The sequence below is a fragment of the Oryza brachyantha genome, chromosome 3 (genome assembly GCF_000231095.2).
Source record: "Oryza brachyantha chromosome 3, ObraRS2, whole genome shotgun sequence".
Classification (NCBI taxonomy): Eukaryota; Viridiplantae; Streptophyta; class Magnoliopsida; order Poales; family Poaceae; genus Oryza; species Oryza brachyantha.
This window is the reverse complement of record NC_023165.2, coordinates 20,974,356-20,990,619: the sequence shown is the minus strand read 5'-3', so window position 1 is coordinate 20,990,619 and position 16,264 is coordinate 20,974,356. Positions and strand designations below refer to the sequence as shown.

General features: G+C 39.2%; 1 protein-coding gene across 4 annotated transcripts; it reads right to left on the bottom strand.

Annotated features, from left to right (window-relative positions):
* Positions 1-159: 159 nt before the first annotated feature.
* LOC102722561 (CCR4-NOT transcription complex subunit 3) lies at positions 160-12,879 on the bottom strand. 4 transcript variants are annotated; one of them, XM_006650298.2, is made up of 16 exons: positions 12,665-12,879; positions 12,371-12,502; positions 10,000-10,116; positions 7,326-7,376; positions 6,384-6,473; positions 6,143-6,289; positions 5,925-6,035; positions 5,458-5,526; positions 4,312-5,052; positions 3,817-3,981; positions 3,260-3,326; positions 3,049-3,173; positions 1,393-1,662; positions 1,176-1,310; positions 887-1,062; positions 160-732 (listed from the first exon to the last, which is right to left on the bottom strand). In XM_006650298.2, exons 1-16 carry the CDS (start codon positions 12,755-12,757, stop codon positions 657-659), a joined length of 2,565 nt encoding a protein of 854 aa, XP_006650361.1. In that variant the 5' UTR covers positions 12,758-12,879; the 3' UTR covers positions 160-656. The 4 variants fall into 4 exon arrangements, with proteins under 4 accessions (XP_006650361.1, XP_015690938.1, XP_015690939.1 ...); XM_015835452.2 differs by having other exon boundaries at positions 1,176-1,307; positions 12,665-12,840; XM_015835453.2 differs by having other exon boundaries at positions 3,260-3,314; positions 12,665-12,840.
* Between the last annotated feature and the right edge of the window lie 3,385 nt (positions 12,880-16,264).

The window sequence follows — 16,264 nt, the reverse complement described above, 5'->3', positions numbered from 1 at the left end:
ATCACTATCTCATTTTAATTATAAATCCACCTACCGTAAGAAATTGGAATGACCCCATGACACAGCTTCCTGATCGGAAGCATGGGACATTCAAATAATTTAAAGACTCATATAGAGATTGTCTAGCTGTACTCACATGATAACACAACCAAATCGGGGTCAAGATTACTGTCATTCAAGAGTCACACTTACTGCTAGTTACTGCACAATAGGATCTAATCCACATAGCAGCCCAGCATTTGCTAGGATCTAATCCTTCATAGCAGCCGAGCATTTGCTAGGCCTAGACAATATATATATGTTTTGTTCATAAATTATTTTTTATTGGTAAACAGCAGGTCGGCGATGTCTTCTTATGTTAGGTCTGGGATTATCCTGTAGCAATGAATTTACATTGTGACAATAGAGACGCCCCCCACCAACTCCATTAGGCCACATGCCTACGTCACCAACAAATGTTCTGCCTAATGATAGCTCCAAAATCAATTACAGCCATCAGGATCAGCGTAATGAGTATGAATGCAAAGGAATGCACAGAACAGCTTTAAATTCACAGAGTTAATCTGCAAGAGTTCCAGATTCCAACAGTTCAATTCTAAAAGTTACAAGATTCACAATGGTGAAAATGATTTGATCAGCACTAATATCCTAGCGCTCTAGTTTGTCTGTACTGAAAGTTCATCCTCAAGAAAGTTGTACTCAAATGTGAAGTCGTTCTTAATTCTCTGACACCTGCAACAGTTATAAACAAGTTAGCATATATAGGAGTATTAGAAGTATAGCATCTTGATTAGTAGTATTACAACCATATTAAGCCCGGCTAATGGGGAACTCGATTGGAAACAGGAATAGATCTAATATATGCTTGCAATGATGGTAAACGTACCATCCTGAACCATCATCTGTGACATGGAAATCGAAGTACACGTAAGAACCCCGCTCATACTCATCAGTTGTAACTTGTGGCTCCACATGCCGTTGAAACCAAGTATTGTACTTTCTGTGAAATCTCCACGATTGCTTCTTTAGTTCTCTGGCAGTTAAAAACTGCTGGTATGTGTTCTATGAAAGCATCAGAAAATGCCAGGAGCAAGAGCAAACAGTTTAGAACTCATTGGATTATTATGCTAATGGCAGGCAAATGAAAACAGTTGGAAAGAAGTATGACAACTTACTTGTTGATAGTAGAAAGCAAAGAACAACATATCCGTAGATAATGAATCGCTACCCATTCTTTCCCAAAAGGCAGGATTCGATACTACTGGTGCCTGAATTTGAGGGAAGCTGGTAGGGGTAACTGCAGGGTGCTTCTGAAAATAACAGAAGACAATGAAGTTAGAACAATACACCAGAATATTTGGTTCAAAAACAAACGTACTGAAATGATCTTACTGGAATATAATTTTTCACACGCTCTGAATCCTTAGGTTGCGGGAGCCTATGGTAAGCAGCTTCAAGCATTTGCAGATTATAGTGCTGATCATGACCAGTGCTTGCAGAAGTTACACTGAGGTTATCTCCAATTGCACCAAGATCAGATACACTCCTCCGGCCAATAACACCAACACCAGATGATGACATGCCAGGTTGCAAGGTCTGCCCTGCTGATAGATCAGGGTCTCTCGATAGCTGGGTGCCTTCTGTTATGGATGCTGAAGAATTCTGTGAAAACCACAATAGCGGGTGTTCAAATCTAATGAGAACTAAGCAAAATGAGTGCTAGGATACCTTACATCATTAATCTAAAATATTACTCTTCCAAATAGTTCAGACACCTAGGCAAAAACGAAATTGTAGTAGCTGGAATGGTGAACCAAAAGCACATGAAAGAAAAAAAATCAGGATAGTGAACCATAAACCCCAAGTAATTATCATTATAGTATGCAATATTTGTTCCACAAAGCTGATGGATCATATTTGTTAGCATTGTTCTTCTCAAAATCTGAGTGGCTCACAAAATGCCAGAAATCCTCAAACTGGAAAAAAAATACTCTATTGGTTTCTTCTGTTAAAGAAATATATTTACACATTTCAACTGGAATAACTTGTCAGACATTGATTTTGCACAATTTGTTCATGTTACCACCTTCACTGATTATTCCAGGTTTTACACATCTTCATATCAACATGAAGGTCAGATCAGAAACGCACATCCAAGTTCATGTCCAGGCTTCAGCATCCAAAGCTCCCAAGATTCTACAATTTCTATATTGAGATTTTAGCTTGCATGTTCAATGCTACTATAGCATTAAACTTCAAACTTGGGCGAGTGCGCGAACTTATTTCAAGTTTTTTTTTCTAATATTGTACTAGGATATGGAATTATCATTAAACTTCTGGATTTGGAGTTTAAAATTAGCTCACTCAGAGCATGCCCAACAGTCCCCCTAAACTCCTCTAAATCCTAAAGATAGGGGATTTTAGGCAAAAATCTCTCTCCAACAGATCTCCTAGCCATCCCCCCAAGAATTGAAGGCCCTTTCCCAGGTAAAATCGGTCTCCAGAAGTTGGGAGCCACGCTGACTCCCAATTCCTTGTTGCTCATTGCTCCCGCGCACGCTGAAAAATGCTCCCGCCTCCAATTGGTTTGTATGGGCCCACTTTCTTACATCTAGAGAGTCAATTTTAGCCAACCTCTTGGAGGGATAAATATTTTTCATATGTCAAATTCTGTTTAGGATTCCTAAAAAAAAATTCAAGGATGAATTTTAGCCAATTTGTTGTGCATGCTCTCAGCTTATGAATCTATCAGCCAGAACAAGTTGAACAGACCAGACAAACCAACCAAAACCCCTTGAAGCTACAGCCAGAATTTTAACCAACTGCAACAGTGTTTATTGTTGAGTTGGCTATCAATGGGAAACTTTAACAGCAGTGCAGTTACTAGTCTGTGTTGGTACCATCTGAAACAAGTGAAACGCCCACTGATCATAAACTTAACTATTGCATCTTATCTGACAAAAATTGTGACATAAAGAGTGTCTAGGTCAAATTAAGTGTTGCTAAAAGCTCATTTTCTTGAGGCACTTCACAAAAGTTGGACCATACCGGAAACAGAATCTTCGTATCATCTTCACTGTTATGTTTGTTTGCTCCAGTTGTTGCTACAGATTCTAGACTAACATCTTCTGCAAAACTTTGTTGTTGTTCTTCACTTTTTGTATGCCCAGCATCTGCACAGACAGGTAAATTATCAATACACACAATAAACAGCTAGTGGTCAAATACTACGAACCTTCAATATAGGCAGAAACAATACCTGATCCTTGTACCTGCCCAAGTCCAATACTCACTTGGGAGGAAATAGAGGAACCCTGAGAGTTAAACTGCATAAATAAGATGACCAGATATATGAAACTGGTCAAATCCAGAAAGCAAGACGGACTAAATAAAAGATATCTGGAAAAAAGGTTCCCAAGGCAAGCATATCTAGTGTTTAGAAAAATAAAAGGTCCTAGAAGACTACAATATCAACTCCTGGATTTCGGGCGTCTGTCAATAAAAAATGCCGAGATATTTTCAAATGTGATTTACTCTCATATAGAAGCATAGAGGTAATACTGAAATGCCATAAATGGAACAGATTCGAATTTTAATTTTACTTCTCTGAGTTGATTTGATGCCTTGATAAAAATCACATTTCCAAGGGGTCTGAACTAGGTATATCTTTCAACTTTCATAGAACTAAACAACTTACGAGACAGAACAGTAGTAAAGTAACAGTGTAAATGTACCAAAAATCAGAATTTGATGTGATCAAAATTATGTTTCTCAGCCACAAACACAACTCAATTAAATGATAACAGCAGGAAGTACCTGTTGTAAGAGGGGGTTTGGTTGCCCCGACGGAAATTGCTTCTGATTTATGCCCGTTATATGAGAAATGTTAAGAAGGCTGCCTTGTTGTTGTACTTGCTGCAATCTTTGCAAGTACTTCTCCCTTTGATCTGCAGAAATTTCAGGTCTTCCACGAAATTGGGCCTGGAATACAGAAGGTTAATGTAACACATTGCAAAAAATCATGCCAATATTTCATGACGACAATGAGGGATTAGAAAAGGCGCGATGTGAATAAAATCCATGATGGCATTGAATCAAGAGGAAAGAGTAAAGCACATAGAGACTACCAAAAAATTTTTGAACTAATCGTAATACGACTCAAATCAGTTATTTAGTTGAAAGACTTACAACAATGAAATATTTGTATTTATAAGTTAACAGATCTCTCACACCTATAGTGATCAATGTCAACATATGCAAGAGCATAGAAGAATTGAAGAGGGGAGGTGAATGGGGCTGAAAGGTACTTACAGCTTCGCTTTGATTTTGCAAACCAGCAGTATTCTGAGGCCTCCATTGAACCCCAGAACCAGCTGGAGGAAAAATTCTTCCTCCCAGAACAGTACTTTCATTTGTGGTACTAGAATCGGAGCTAATTGTATCAGTAGTCCTCAGAGCCTGCTGCGATTGAACTTTATTACTAAGAGGTGAAACCAACTGCTGAGAAAGGCCACCACCATTGATCCTCTCATCAGTATTCAATATGTTTCTTTTGGACAAGTCAGTAAGTGCACTAACTGATCCATTTCCAGGAACTGGACCTATACTTATCGCAGATGAACCTAATGCCTGACTAGTTAACCCACGAGCAATACCCCTGCCAAGTCCAATTTCGGTGACTGCAGGAGATGACCTACGTGGAGGAAAGCTCAAGTTGTCATCATCCTTCAAGGCGCTAGATGAATTTGCAGGAGTTGAAGTAACAACTGGAATGTTCTCCGGAGCACTTCGAGCAGTGACAGAAGCAGGAAGTACTGCAGCTGTTGTGGTAGGAACAATTGGGCGTACAGGGGAACTAATGGTTTCAGCAGAAACAGATACGGCTGTGGTAGTAGTACTGATGGTAGTCGGCACGATTTGCACTGATGGTCCAAGATTTCCACCTTTTGAAGGTGGTGTCTGCGGTGCAGATTCAGGATTGCTTTCTTGTGAAGCTGTTTCCTCTGCTTGATCCTGTGATGTACTTAGTGAAGGAGCTGCTGATGCAGTAGCCTGGAGAGTATGGGAGTTAGTAAACCAGCACAATAATAAGTAATAACCAGGACAGGACATTCTAGAGATGGCCTGAATGAAACATTATTTATTGGTCTTGTTAGCGCATGTTTTATGAAATATAAAGATTAGCAAACATAACCTACTTTTTTAAAGAATATGAAGGAGAAACATAATTAATTGCATTAAGTACGGAAGTAACAGGAAATAAATAAAAGAACAAATGAAGAAACAGCCAAGAGAAAAAAAATGACAGGAATTCAAGTATAAGCTTTATTTGGAAGGTACATATAACAATAGTGGCATTTGAAAGTTAAACAAGAAAGCAGTACTCTACTCAGCTAGGCTGACCCTGTGGTTAGGAAAAAGAACAGCTAGTGAATTCATAGACAATAATGGCCATACCTGAGTAGGTGAAGTTGCTACCGAACTCTTTGTACTCAAAACTGCAGTAGTAGAAACAGAAGCAACGCCCTGCCAAGCAAGAAACAAGGTTCAAATATATACAACCAGCCCTACAAGCTGACGAGCAAAGGTAAAAACACAAGGAACTGAAAAAAGAGCCTGTACTAAAAGTAGTACTACCTCATTTCCAAAATATAATGACTTTTAGGTTCTTTAGCAAAAACTAAGGTAGAGGCAAAAGATTCTCTTTTAGTCATTTCAGTGATCAAAATTTGAATTTTGAATTGCTTAGATTCCCTTCCCAACCATCTCACTGGCTGAAAATCTATGGATTTCTGTGCGTTGGAATCTGTGACCCGGAAATTCTTATATTGCGGTAGAAAGTTTGAAACCTAGAAAGGCCTATATTTTGGAACGGAGGGATTAGTATTTTTCAACCACAAAAAAATTTGATTCTCATGGCCCACCTTGACAAGACTGGAAGGGGCAAGTGAGACCATGTCTTCTAGTGCTTCAACCTTCTCCATAGGTAATGTGCTATAGAGCTCTTCCACATCACTAAATTCATCAAAATCTTCCTAGATTTGGATAAAGCACTGACAGAATAAGAACAAAGTTCTATGCACATAGCATTCAACTAAATAGGATAAAATATTGACACAAAAAAACAAAAATATGACCAAACCTGGTTACGCTCAACATAGTCATCCAGGAAATCTTTGACATCATTGACTTGCTCAGGACTCAGCTCATCGTTATCCAAAAGTCTCAATATTGACTCCAATTTCTTTATATGAGCTTTATGTCGGGTAATAGATTTCTCTAAATGTACCTGATGATGGAAAGTTACATCTTCTATTCTAGATATTATAGGTATCATAACATGCAAATATGACCTGTTCACATTGCAACACAATTGATCATACCAATCGAGGAGGTCTTTGCTTTCCTTTCTTAATTGAAAGTCCTTCAATCTCAGCTTCAAAGTTATCGATTTGGTTTTCCAAATCACTAACCTATAAACAAGTTGAAAATAACAAAAATGTATGTCACACCCATGTAGAATAAAGGAGGTAATAAATACTATTAACAACTGTTTCAGGTTACAAGATGTTTTACTTTTCCCAAGACATATGGATGCCAATTTATCTAGACATATATATATATATATAACATATAAATTGATACATTGATGAAACTAGGTATAGCCAAAACATCTTATAAACTGAATCGGATGGAGTAACTACTAAGCACAAGCCATCACAAACAACACAATAATAACCGATATAATCAACTTTTCAATAAACGTTACCAAAACCTAAGATACACGCAATTGATATCCTCGCAGGGATTAGATCAAAGAAATTATTTATAATCAAGGATGACAGCTGATGAGAGGTTGTAGCTAAAGAACTCATATCTTCGAGAAAAAAAAAATCAAATACAACCCCCCTCCCCCCAAAAAAAAACGTCTACCATTCAAAATGCAAATCACAAACTTCCCCCCATTTAACTTGTCCACCTAGTGGCATATTTGCAAATGAAAAATAATTCATAAATAAAACTTTTATATATGTGTTCTTAACGATCTAAAAGCAAAGGCTAGAAAATAAACTACGATGAAAAAACCCCAAAATCAACTCCAAATTTAAGGTTGAAAATTCAAATTTTGACTTATAAGCATAAGCAAAAGTTAAAAGATGAGGATGTATGTCTTTCGGACCACAAGGATGAGAGCTGTCAAAAAGCAAAAATACAGTTTTGATGTTGCAGCCTGTTTTTTGTTTCAGTCAGATTTACACAAAACTGAAAGGGCATGGAGACATACATGCACAAGATGGGGCATACAGATGGTGTTTCCAACATACCACATTGTTAAGCCAATCTCTTGTTTCAGCTTTTGCCTTCTCTTTGGGATCCTGCACAAATTGAAAATATGCCATTAGACTATAGGGGAGCTGCCGTGCTGCACAACATACACTGCAAGTCTGCAACTGACCAAAACATATTTAAATACTCGCTCTGTTTCATATTATACTTCAACATTTACAGCAGAAAATAAATAAACTATTAAAGTATATTCAATTCTGGATTAATTAGTGTCATAGATATTAGTAGTTTTTTTTCTAAAAAATGGTCAAATTCTAAAAATGTTTGACTTAGGACAAACCCAAAATAACTTATAATATGAAACGGAGGTAGTAATTGATATATCAAGACTCACTTTCAAAGACTGATATGTTTAAAATTAAGCGATAAAACCATGACTAGATAGACAAAGCTAATAAATGAAAAACCTGGACCAGATACAAAATACAAGCTCAAATTTAAGCTCAAAACCCCAGGTATTTGTACTTTGTTTCAAGAAACCCCATATTTTGGGGCAAAATGTTTCACGGAGCCCCATGTTTATGTAAAATACTTATTTCTGTTATGATATATGGTATTTTTAATATATATTCACATATAAGTACGCCGAATATGCACATCCCTCCAACTTAATTTATCTTCTTCCTTATTCTCGCAATGCATGATTGTAAAAACTTATCACAATCTTCACTACTAATGACAGGTTAACCGATCATACATAAAAAAATTTATACTATCGATAACTAACATATGTTGAAAATGCGGCTAGTGTTATATATACTAAGAAATATCTCATACTATTTTTTAAAACTATTGTCCCTAAATATATTAGCCAAATAGCTAATATAAGCTCAAATGTGGGGTTTCTTAAAACATTTAGTCTCAAAACATGGGGTTTCTTGAAACAAATTGCTATATGTGGGGTTTTGCGTTATGAATGCCTCTAACCTAGGTTTTTGTGAATTTTTCTCTTAAAAAATCATAGATTTTCCCAAAAACCATTGCAATTGATTAGTGGTGACTATATCTTCTAGTTTGTGAAGTAAACTAATAGATCTAGACAAATTTACTTTCCAAAAGATGTCAGTACTATCATTGTATCTCCAATGTAGGAAATGAACAACGAGTTTAGAGCCTCAGACTTCGATTTATCTTTTACTCCTTTAGATAGAAGGGAGTGGTGCTGGTGGTTGTGTATCTGCCACCACCAACAACCTGACACATTCAAATGTCAGCGACATAGCCCCCGTCACCTTATACCTTCACCAAATCCAACAACTGTAGCAGTAATCCACTCGATCACCCTTGTACCACCCAACCTGGAGGGCCCCACTGCTAGCAGCTGGTAGTGACATTTCAATAACAATAGCAGTAGGCTTGTCTGCAAGCACCACTGCCCCCTTGACACTGGCACCGCATTTTCAACCTTCTTGCCAGTTGCCACCCCGGTGAGCCCATCCTCTAGCCGTGTTATCAATATATCTTCCACCCTGGTGCCATTTACCTCATCAAGCCTGCCTTACCCCAGCATCCATGCAGCAAAGAATGATTTGTACTGTCGCCAGTAGTGGATTAAATTATGGTTGCTGGGGCATTTGGGAGATTGGAGAGCAGCAAGATGGGAGAGGAAGCAGGGAGGAAGAGACAATATATGATGCAGAAGCAGAGTGTTCAGTAGCCTAACCATAGGCCGCCACTCGTATGGGATGTAGCTTTCAAACGGGTTCATGGCTAACAGGCCGATCAGCTGACTGGGCCAACAATTGATCCATCCATCCCGGAAGATGGAAAAGGAGTTATGGTTGACTAAAATTTTCTGTTGTATGCAATGTTATCTGATCGTCCGATTAATCGGGCTGATCAGTCCCCTGACCTCGATCAGGGCATTCTAAACGATTAGGTCGATCAAGTTTCTCATCGTCCGACTAAGTCCGACTAATCAGCGATCAGGGGCAATCAATCGGCCGATCAGATGCTCCAAACAATCAGGCCGATCAGAATGTTTTGGGCCAGCCTGGAAAATCTTTTGTCACTTAGAATTTTAGTTGGGCCGGCCCATATTTGTAGGGTTTCTTTCTCTCAAAGGTAAGTACCATCTAACCCTCAAATAATATCTCTATTGTTGCATATTACGGTGCACACTAAATAGTATATAGAATTATTATATTCCGGTAAACATACCGCACTACTGTACCAATCAGCCTCGATTAATCAGGCTGATCAACGATTAATCGCCCTGATCGACCTGATTGGTGCCATAGCGATCAGGTCCGATCGGCCAATCAGACAACATTGGTTGTATGGCATCTTCAACTAGTGAATTGTCATTCAATTTCTAGCTAGATAACCATCATGATGGATTTAGTTTGATTCTGGATGCCTTACATCATATGATGGTATTCTTTTTTAAAAGCATAGGAACAGTGGTATTTAGCTAGTTTTAACCTAAGTTGCTTGCAAAGTTTGAACATTCTAGGAAGACTCGTGCCTATCACAAAAAGGTAGAATTAGTACAAAACCTGAACACACTGTTACAAGATTACAGGAAGCATAATGCAGGAAGAATTTATAATCTTCAATCAGTCTTCACCTCTTGGGAACAAAGTGTTTAAATAAAAACTCAAATTAGTTGAAACCAAAATACAATACAAATAGAGCAGTGCAAGTTCTTACAGTCTTCGGTTGTTGACCTAACCCTTCCTTTGAAAAGGCCTTGGTTTTAGTTTCCTTCTCACAGACCTTAAATCGTTCCATCTCCCGTTCAATTTGCTTGCGTGCATCCATCAGAGCCTGCTCATAAGAGGCATTAACCTATGTCAACATATATCACAAATGGGTTAACCCCAGAACAATAAGCTATGCCTAACATAACAGTCATCTGCGATGGCAAAAATATACCATTCGAAGAAAATGAGTGCACAAACATGAAAGAAATTCAGAGGGGGAGAGAGAATACTGCTTTGAAAACTATATAATCATGAATCCTGCCACATTTCTTCGTTGGAACACTGCCATTCATTTATAGTAAATATGTTTCACTATCTCAAAGAAAAAGGTACAACATGTTTCATAATGTATAACATAATTAGAATGTTCATGTAGGTTTAACAAGTAACAACAGTAAGATGAAGCAAATACTTAGTAAAACTGAGAAGAACAGACCTATTGAAATATTAGCTGAATGTCCGTACTTTGCTATGGATTTTTTTCTATAAAATGTGCTACATGTCCTTTTTCTATAGAAATATTCAATTTGATTTGATTTTACATGTCACTATCCATTTAGATTTGGTTGTTTCTTAATATAAAGAAAATCAAGGGGGTAATTTCCAAAATTTACAATGGGAGTAGATGGGGTTGCAGATTCACTACCACCACCACTACCTCATTTTAAATGAGTACAAATATAGATAATGATGCATCTAATTACAAGCAAAATCCCTTCAAAAATAATTTACAAGTAAAATAAGCAACAAATCAATATGTGGTTGATTTGGTGATTATGCTCCTATGCTCGTTTGATCTTGAAGTTCAGCATGGTCTTCAGGTAAATTCTGAAATTCTGCTGGCTGTACAGATTGATTTGAGACGTATTGCAATATACAGTAGTCTAAGTGAAGAGGACGTCTTAATCAAAATATCTTCTCAATACAGTAGGTTGCATGCCTTGATCAAGTACTTCAGTCATATAATAATTGCAACAAAAGGTGAAAACTGTGTCAGCAGGCTGGCATAATAAGCCTGTTTAGAGCTGAAAAATAATTCCATAATGCTCCGTAGTACCACATGCCTACATCTACAAGATCTCCTAATTGAGAGTACATAATACGTCATCCAGATTCTTCTTTACCTCCCTACAACCACTAATGGTGCAGCTACATACTTCAAAGTACAATCATGTCTTATGCAGGAGCATTTGGTTGAATGCCGCACTTTGCCAAGCCAAACGTTAGGCACGTTGCAGTTTCTAGGAGGGTATTTGATTCATTGCCACGAATGTGGCTTGCCACACTTTTACCCCACCTGTCATAGACCCATTTCTTTGCCAGACCTTACCACCTGTCATAGACCCATTTCTTTGCCAAACCTTACCTAACGCACGGCTAGCAAATTGAAGGTTTCGCAAAAGAAAATAAGGTGTGGCAATGTGGGGATATCGTCCAAACATACCCAGTTCCATAAAGTTCAACTGAAAACATTTTAACATTAGTCAAAGAAAGTCTGAATGCAGCAGTGAGACAAGAGGAGCCAGGCAACTACATCATCATTGTGAGCTATAAGGAACGTTCTATAATAAGTTAGTCACTCATACCAATAATGAGATTTAAAAATATCAGCGTGCCACAGAAAATATGGAATAACTAGTGGATCATGATAAGAAGTATCAAAAGGTGGACCTCAATTCTCATTATCTTACAAACCTATCCACAAAAGCTATATTCATAATTCCGCCAAATAATTTAGCATCACAAGAGAAGTTCCTTGTGCCAATGAGAACTTACTTAAGAATGAACTTCCTTGTAATAACTAAGAAGAAGGAAATACAAACCACAAAACCAGCATGCAATCTCAGTGGCAACAGTATCACGTTAAGACTGAAGCTACACAACAATGCATCTACTAACAATGAGAACATGGAAATAGAATGGCGCATACTTAACCTAAAATATATTTTCATGCGCTACCTGCAGACTACATAATGTATGAGTGTGTGTGTATACCTAAAATATAGCTCAGTGCGAAATTGAATAGATACCTAGGGCTCTATTAACTGAATCAGGTAAAAGTTTAAGGGAGATTCTCCAATCAATCTTGCTGACCAGTCACCATACATACAGGTCATCAGTCTTCACTCAACAAAATCGATCACTGCCCATATGGTGCGACTTAACAGAGCTTCTTCTAAAATTCCTCGTGTGTACGTACAGTTAACTGAACAGAACATACACGATTCTAAGCAGACGAGGCAGTGCATTGCATCATGAACCGCTCCCAGGACCGAAAGAGAAGCTACCGGCTACCGTGCAGGAGCTAGGGGGCTCACCTTCTTGTCCTTGATCTCGCTCGACTGGATCCATGTCTTGATCTGGTCCCTATACCGCTGCAACTTCTTGATCTCCTTCTTAAGGTCGGCCTCGAACTTCTCCTTCTGGTTCGCATTCTCCGTGTCGTAGACCTGGACGAGCCCCGCCGCAGCAGCAAAAACAAACCAAAAAAAACAAAAACAAAAGCTCAGAGGGGCAAACTAAAAAACTCCGAAAGCATCAGGAGGCGAGACGAATTCGACGGGAAGGGAGAACGAGGAAGGGGGGGTCGGGCCGTCGTGGGGGAGGAGTGCCTTGTTCCAGATGCTGTCGAAGACGTCAACGCCCTCCTGGACCTTCTTGAGGACGCGGTCGATCTCGCCCTGCAGCTTCCGGCTGGCGCCCATGGCTGCCCGGCGCGCGGCGCGGGGGGGGAGGGGGGGGGTCTCGTCGGCTAGGGTTTACGATTTAGGGGCGGAGGCGGAGGCGAGGCGGGGACGGCAGTGGAGACGACGAGCGTGTGGGTTGGATGACGTCAGCGAGAGAGAGAGAATTGAGAGGGGCTCCCCGTTGCGGCGACCTCCTGTGCTATGCTGGTCCATGGGCCCATTTTTTCTGTCGATCTCGAGTGTGCTTTGCGGGCCGGGCCTGAGGAGCTCATATGGGCCGGAAGATGGATGTAGGCCCATGGGCCCAAGGTGCAGCGTCTGGAGTCTGGACTGCTCCAAATTCCAGCACAGCACGTGCTTCCTCTTTCTGTCCTGCTCTCGAGTCATACCAAAAAAACAGTAACCATGTATGATCCTTGATCCACAGATATTCGACGAATTAAACAGGGGTAATTAATTAAATATTTTATGATTCTTGGTACTAATGATCCGTTGAGAAACAAGAGCTCGATCGACTCTTTCATTTGCTCGATCGCCTGCCATGTACGTAATTTCTTGTACGGCTTTTGTAAAATAGCATAAACTCGTACTGGTTATGACTTACATGACAGAGGGAAATCCCCCCCCCCCATCTAGCGATACATGAGGATATGGGCTTAATTAGCTGCACTATTAACAGAAAAAAACTTACTATTCACTTAATTAACTATCGGCCACGGGCAGACCAAGATAAGCTTACAACTGCATGCACGTCTGCACCCATGTGAATTATTGTACCTGCGCTGACAAAATTCATATAAATTACAAGATGAATCTGCGTGTCCAAATCACATAGAGATGCAACGATAATAATAGGGAATATACCATGTGGGAACACTTGCATGTTTGCAGCACACTGCACACATGCATGATCCTAATTTGACGAGTCAGCAACATGCATGCGCACACTGCTCAAACGGGCGTACGGCCGTACGTGTACGAGTTCAGCCTTACGCCAACGCGAATATATACGCGGCACCATGCATGCAACGCCAACGCACTAGGCGGAGCTAGAGGTCCCGGGACCCAAAAAGATCCCAGCTTAAAGACATATAATTTGTATATTTATATAATGAATATAAGATAAAAATATTGTTTATTAACATATAAAAATATAGTTTTGATCAATTTTATTTATTTGTTATATATGTAGTATGGTATATTTATGATAATTAGAAAAATTATATACACCGATGTGCACGCACTCATGGCAAGTGAAATCACAGTGTCTCTCGCCACACAGGTCGAGGCCGGTGCGACAAACGCAACCGGAGAGGAAAGGCAACTGATGAGAATGTGGTCTACTTCTCATCCGATTTTTTTCTCATATTTTTTCTCGATTTGAGTGTGTATGTTTTTCAAGCTGTTAAACGGTATAATTTAAAAAATATTTTAATAAAAATTTATTATTTTAACTTTCTAAAATAGATTTTAACTTCATAATAATTAATTCAACGTCATCACCGTAAGAGTGATAATGAGTCAAAGTTTTAAGGTCCTTGCACAACCTTAATAAACCCTTAAATATTTTGAGTTTAGAAACTTATAAGACTTTAGCCCACCCTATTTTAGACAACAAATTAGAAATTTTGTATAGAAAACGTAATTATCACTAGAATGATCAGATATTCAGATAGTTTCATCCTTTAGCTAGTCCGTACGCGATCTGGCCGCGTTGTCTGGCGCGGGCGGTGTAGATGACGACTTCATCGCACCACCGTGTCGACGACGTACGTGCTGCGCAGTAGACGTTGGCTCTTGGCCCTTTGCTTTTGCTAGCCAGCCGCCACCGACCACGCTGTGCCGCTGTGAGGTTTGCCGGCCGGGCTGGCCGGGAGGGACGAACTTAACTGTGGGTGTGCACAATTTATTACCTCCGGCGCAGTAAAAAACAGCCGGGCTAGTGACCGTTTCCGGCGATGGGACTGCTCGCGCCGCCGGGGGCAAATGCTCTTTCGGGAACCCACTAGGCTCGGTCTCCTTGTTTTGTTTGCATCCGAATGCATCGTATGCAATGCAAATTTTAGGGCTTATTCGAATTTCCTAGGAGTACTGTTCACCAGGTTTTGTTTTATTTTCCTATCCTTCCAATCGCAGAAGACGTTCAAGCAAAAGTTGGTTGGATATCCGTGGATGGAAAGTGGTTGTTCAATATTTTTTAATATGTTTGGGTCGTGGACGAAGCTTGATAAGGCGACCCACGAAGCGGATATTCTATATAGATATTGGATGAGTGTATTCGACTAAATTGGTGGGATGAGTTTATCCACCTTCACCAATATTGATAATTAGTGATTATTTAGTAATAATTAGTCTATTTTATCATTAGTTAGTAACTACTTAGTTTAAATTAGTGATCATAGATATATTTTATTGTTGATTTGTACTAGTTACAATAAAATCTATGGTGATTAGTGTATATTGTTATATATTAGTAATTTAATATGCTCGTCACATTCATACTCGTCCTTTCAACTAAATAAAAAATTAGATATCACATACATCCAACCAAATATAAAGCTATATCACCGTATCCCAAAAATATAAATGGTTATACCTCATCGCATCTTGACGGTCAACCAAACGTACCCTAAAACAAAAGAAGTCTCTGCTGCCGAATCCATAGGGAAAACTTGGAAAAAATTCCATCCACCACAACATTATCTGTATAGGATGAGGCAATCCAGTGATTAACAACCACTAACAAATCAAGAAGCCGCAAGCTCTTCATACTCATTATTTCATTGAAATTAAATATAAACAAAACAATTTATTAACGATTAAAAATAATTTATAGGGAAAACTTTTAAATGTGTTAAATTAGCGATCTAAAAAAAAGCTACAAATAAAATATGATAATAAGACCTTCAAAATCAAAAAATTTAAATTCTACCAAACACTTGCATCGACGAGATAAGACGAGAACGGAAATTGGGCGGAGAACAAGCAAAACGAGGCTGCCTATTGCCTACCGCACAAGCTGGCGGTGGCTGGCCGCCGGCCACTCCAGCCCGGGGCATTCATTGTGTCACGTAACACCATGAATTTTTTTAAAATTTCTATTAGAATTGTTTATTTTCTAATACACATTTGTAAAACGGTCTAATAATATAAGAGGTGACACCAATAATGTTATGCGTTAGTTCCATCCCTGCTATCACCATCTAGCCACGTCCACCACCAGCTCACTCCACTGCTGAACATGGTCATGCCGAGCATGGTCCATGCACACTCATAGTTAGGCTTGGCAAAATTTCCATCGAGAGAGGGGACCTGCCCCAACAAGGCTAGGGTCAGGGCCCGGATTATTCGGGGTCGGCAATGGGGATGAGACTTAACCCGCGAGCATCCTCATAAGGCTCCGAAAATTATGGAAACATAAAAAATACATAGACCGTTGCCCGGATCTCTGATACAAAGTTTATCAGGCATTTGACCCATTTAATCAATAAACTCTAGCCTCCTATTTATCTCACACCCTCTCTC

What these genes read in the sequence shown, in the direction of transcription:
- LOC102722561 (XM_006650298.2), bottom strand. Translation starts at nt 12,757, where the DNA reads ATGGGCGCCAGCCGGAAGCTGCAGGGCGAGATCGACCGCGTCCTCAAG. An exon ending in TGCAAAATCAAAGCGAAGCT is followed by an intron (nt 3,982 to 4,311) that starts GTAAGTACCTTT and finishes TCTGTATTCCAG; the next exon opens with GCCCAATTTCGTGGAAGACC. An exon ending in ACAGATGATGGTTCAGGATG is followed by an intron (nt 733 to 886) that starts GTACGTTTACCA and finishes TAACTGTTGCAG; the next exon opens with GTGTCAGAGAATTAAGAACG.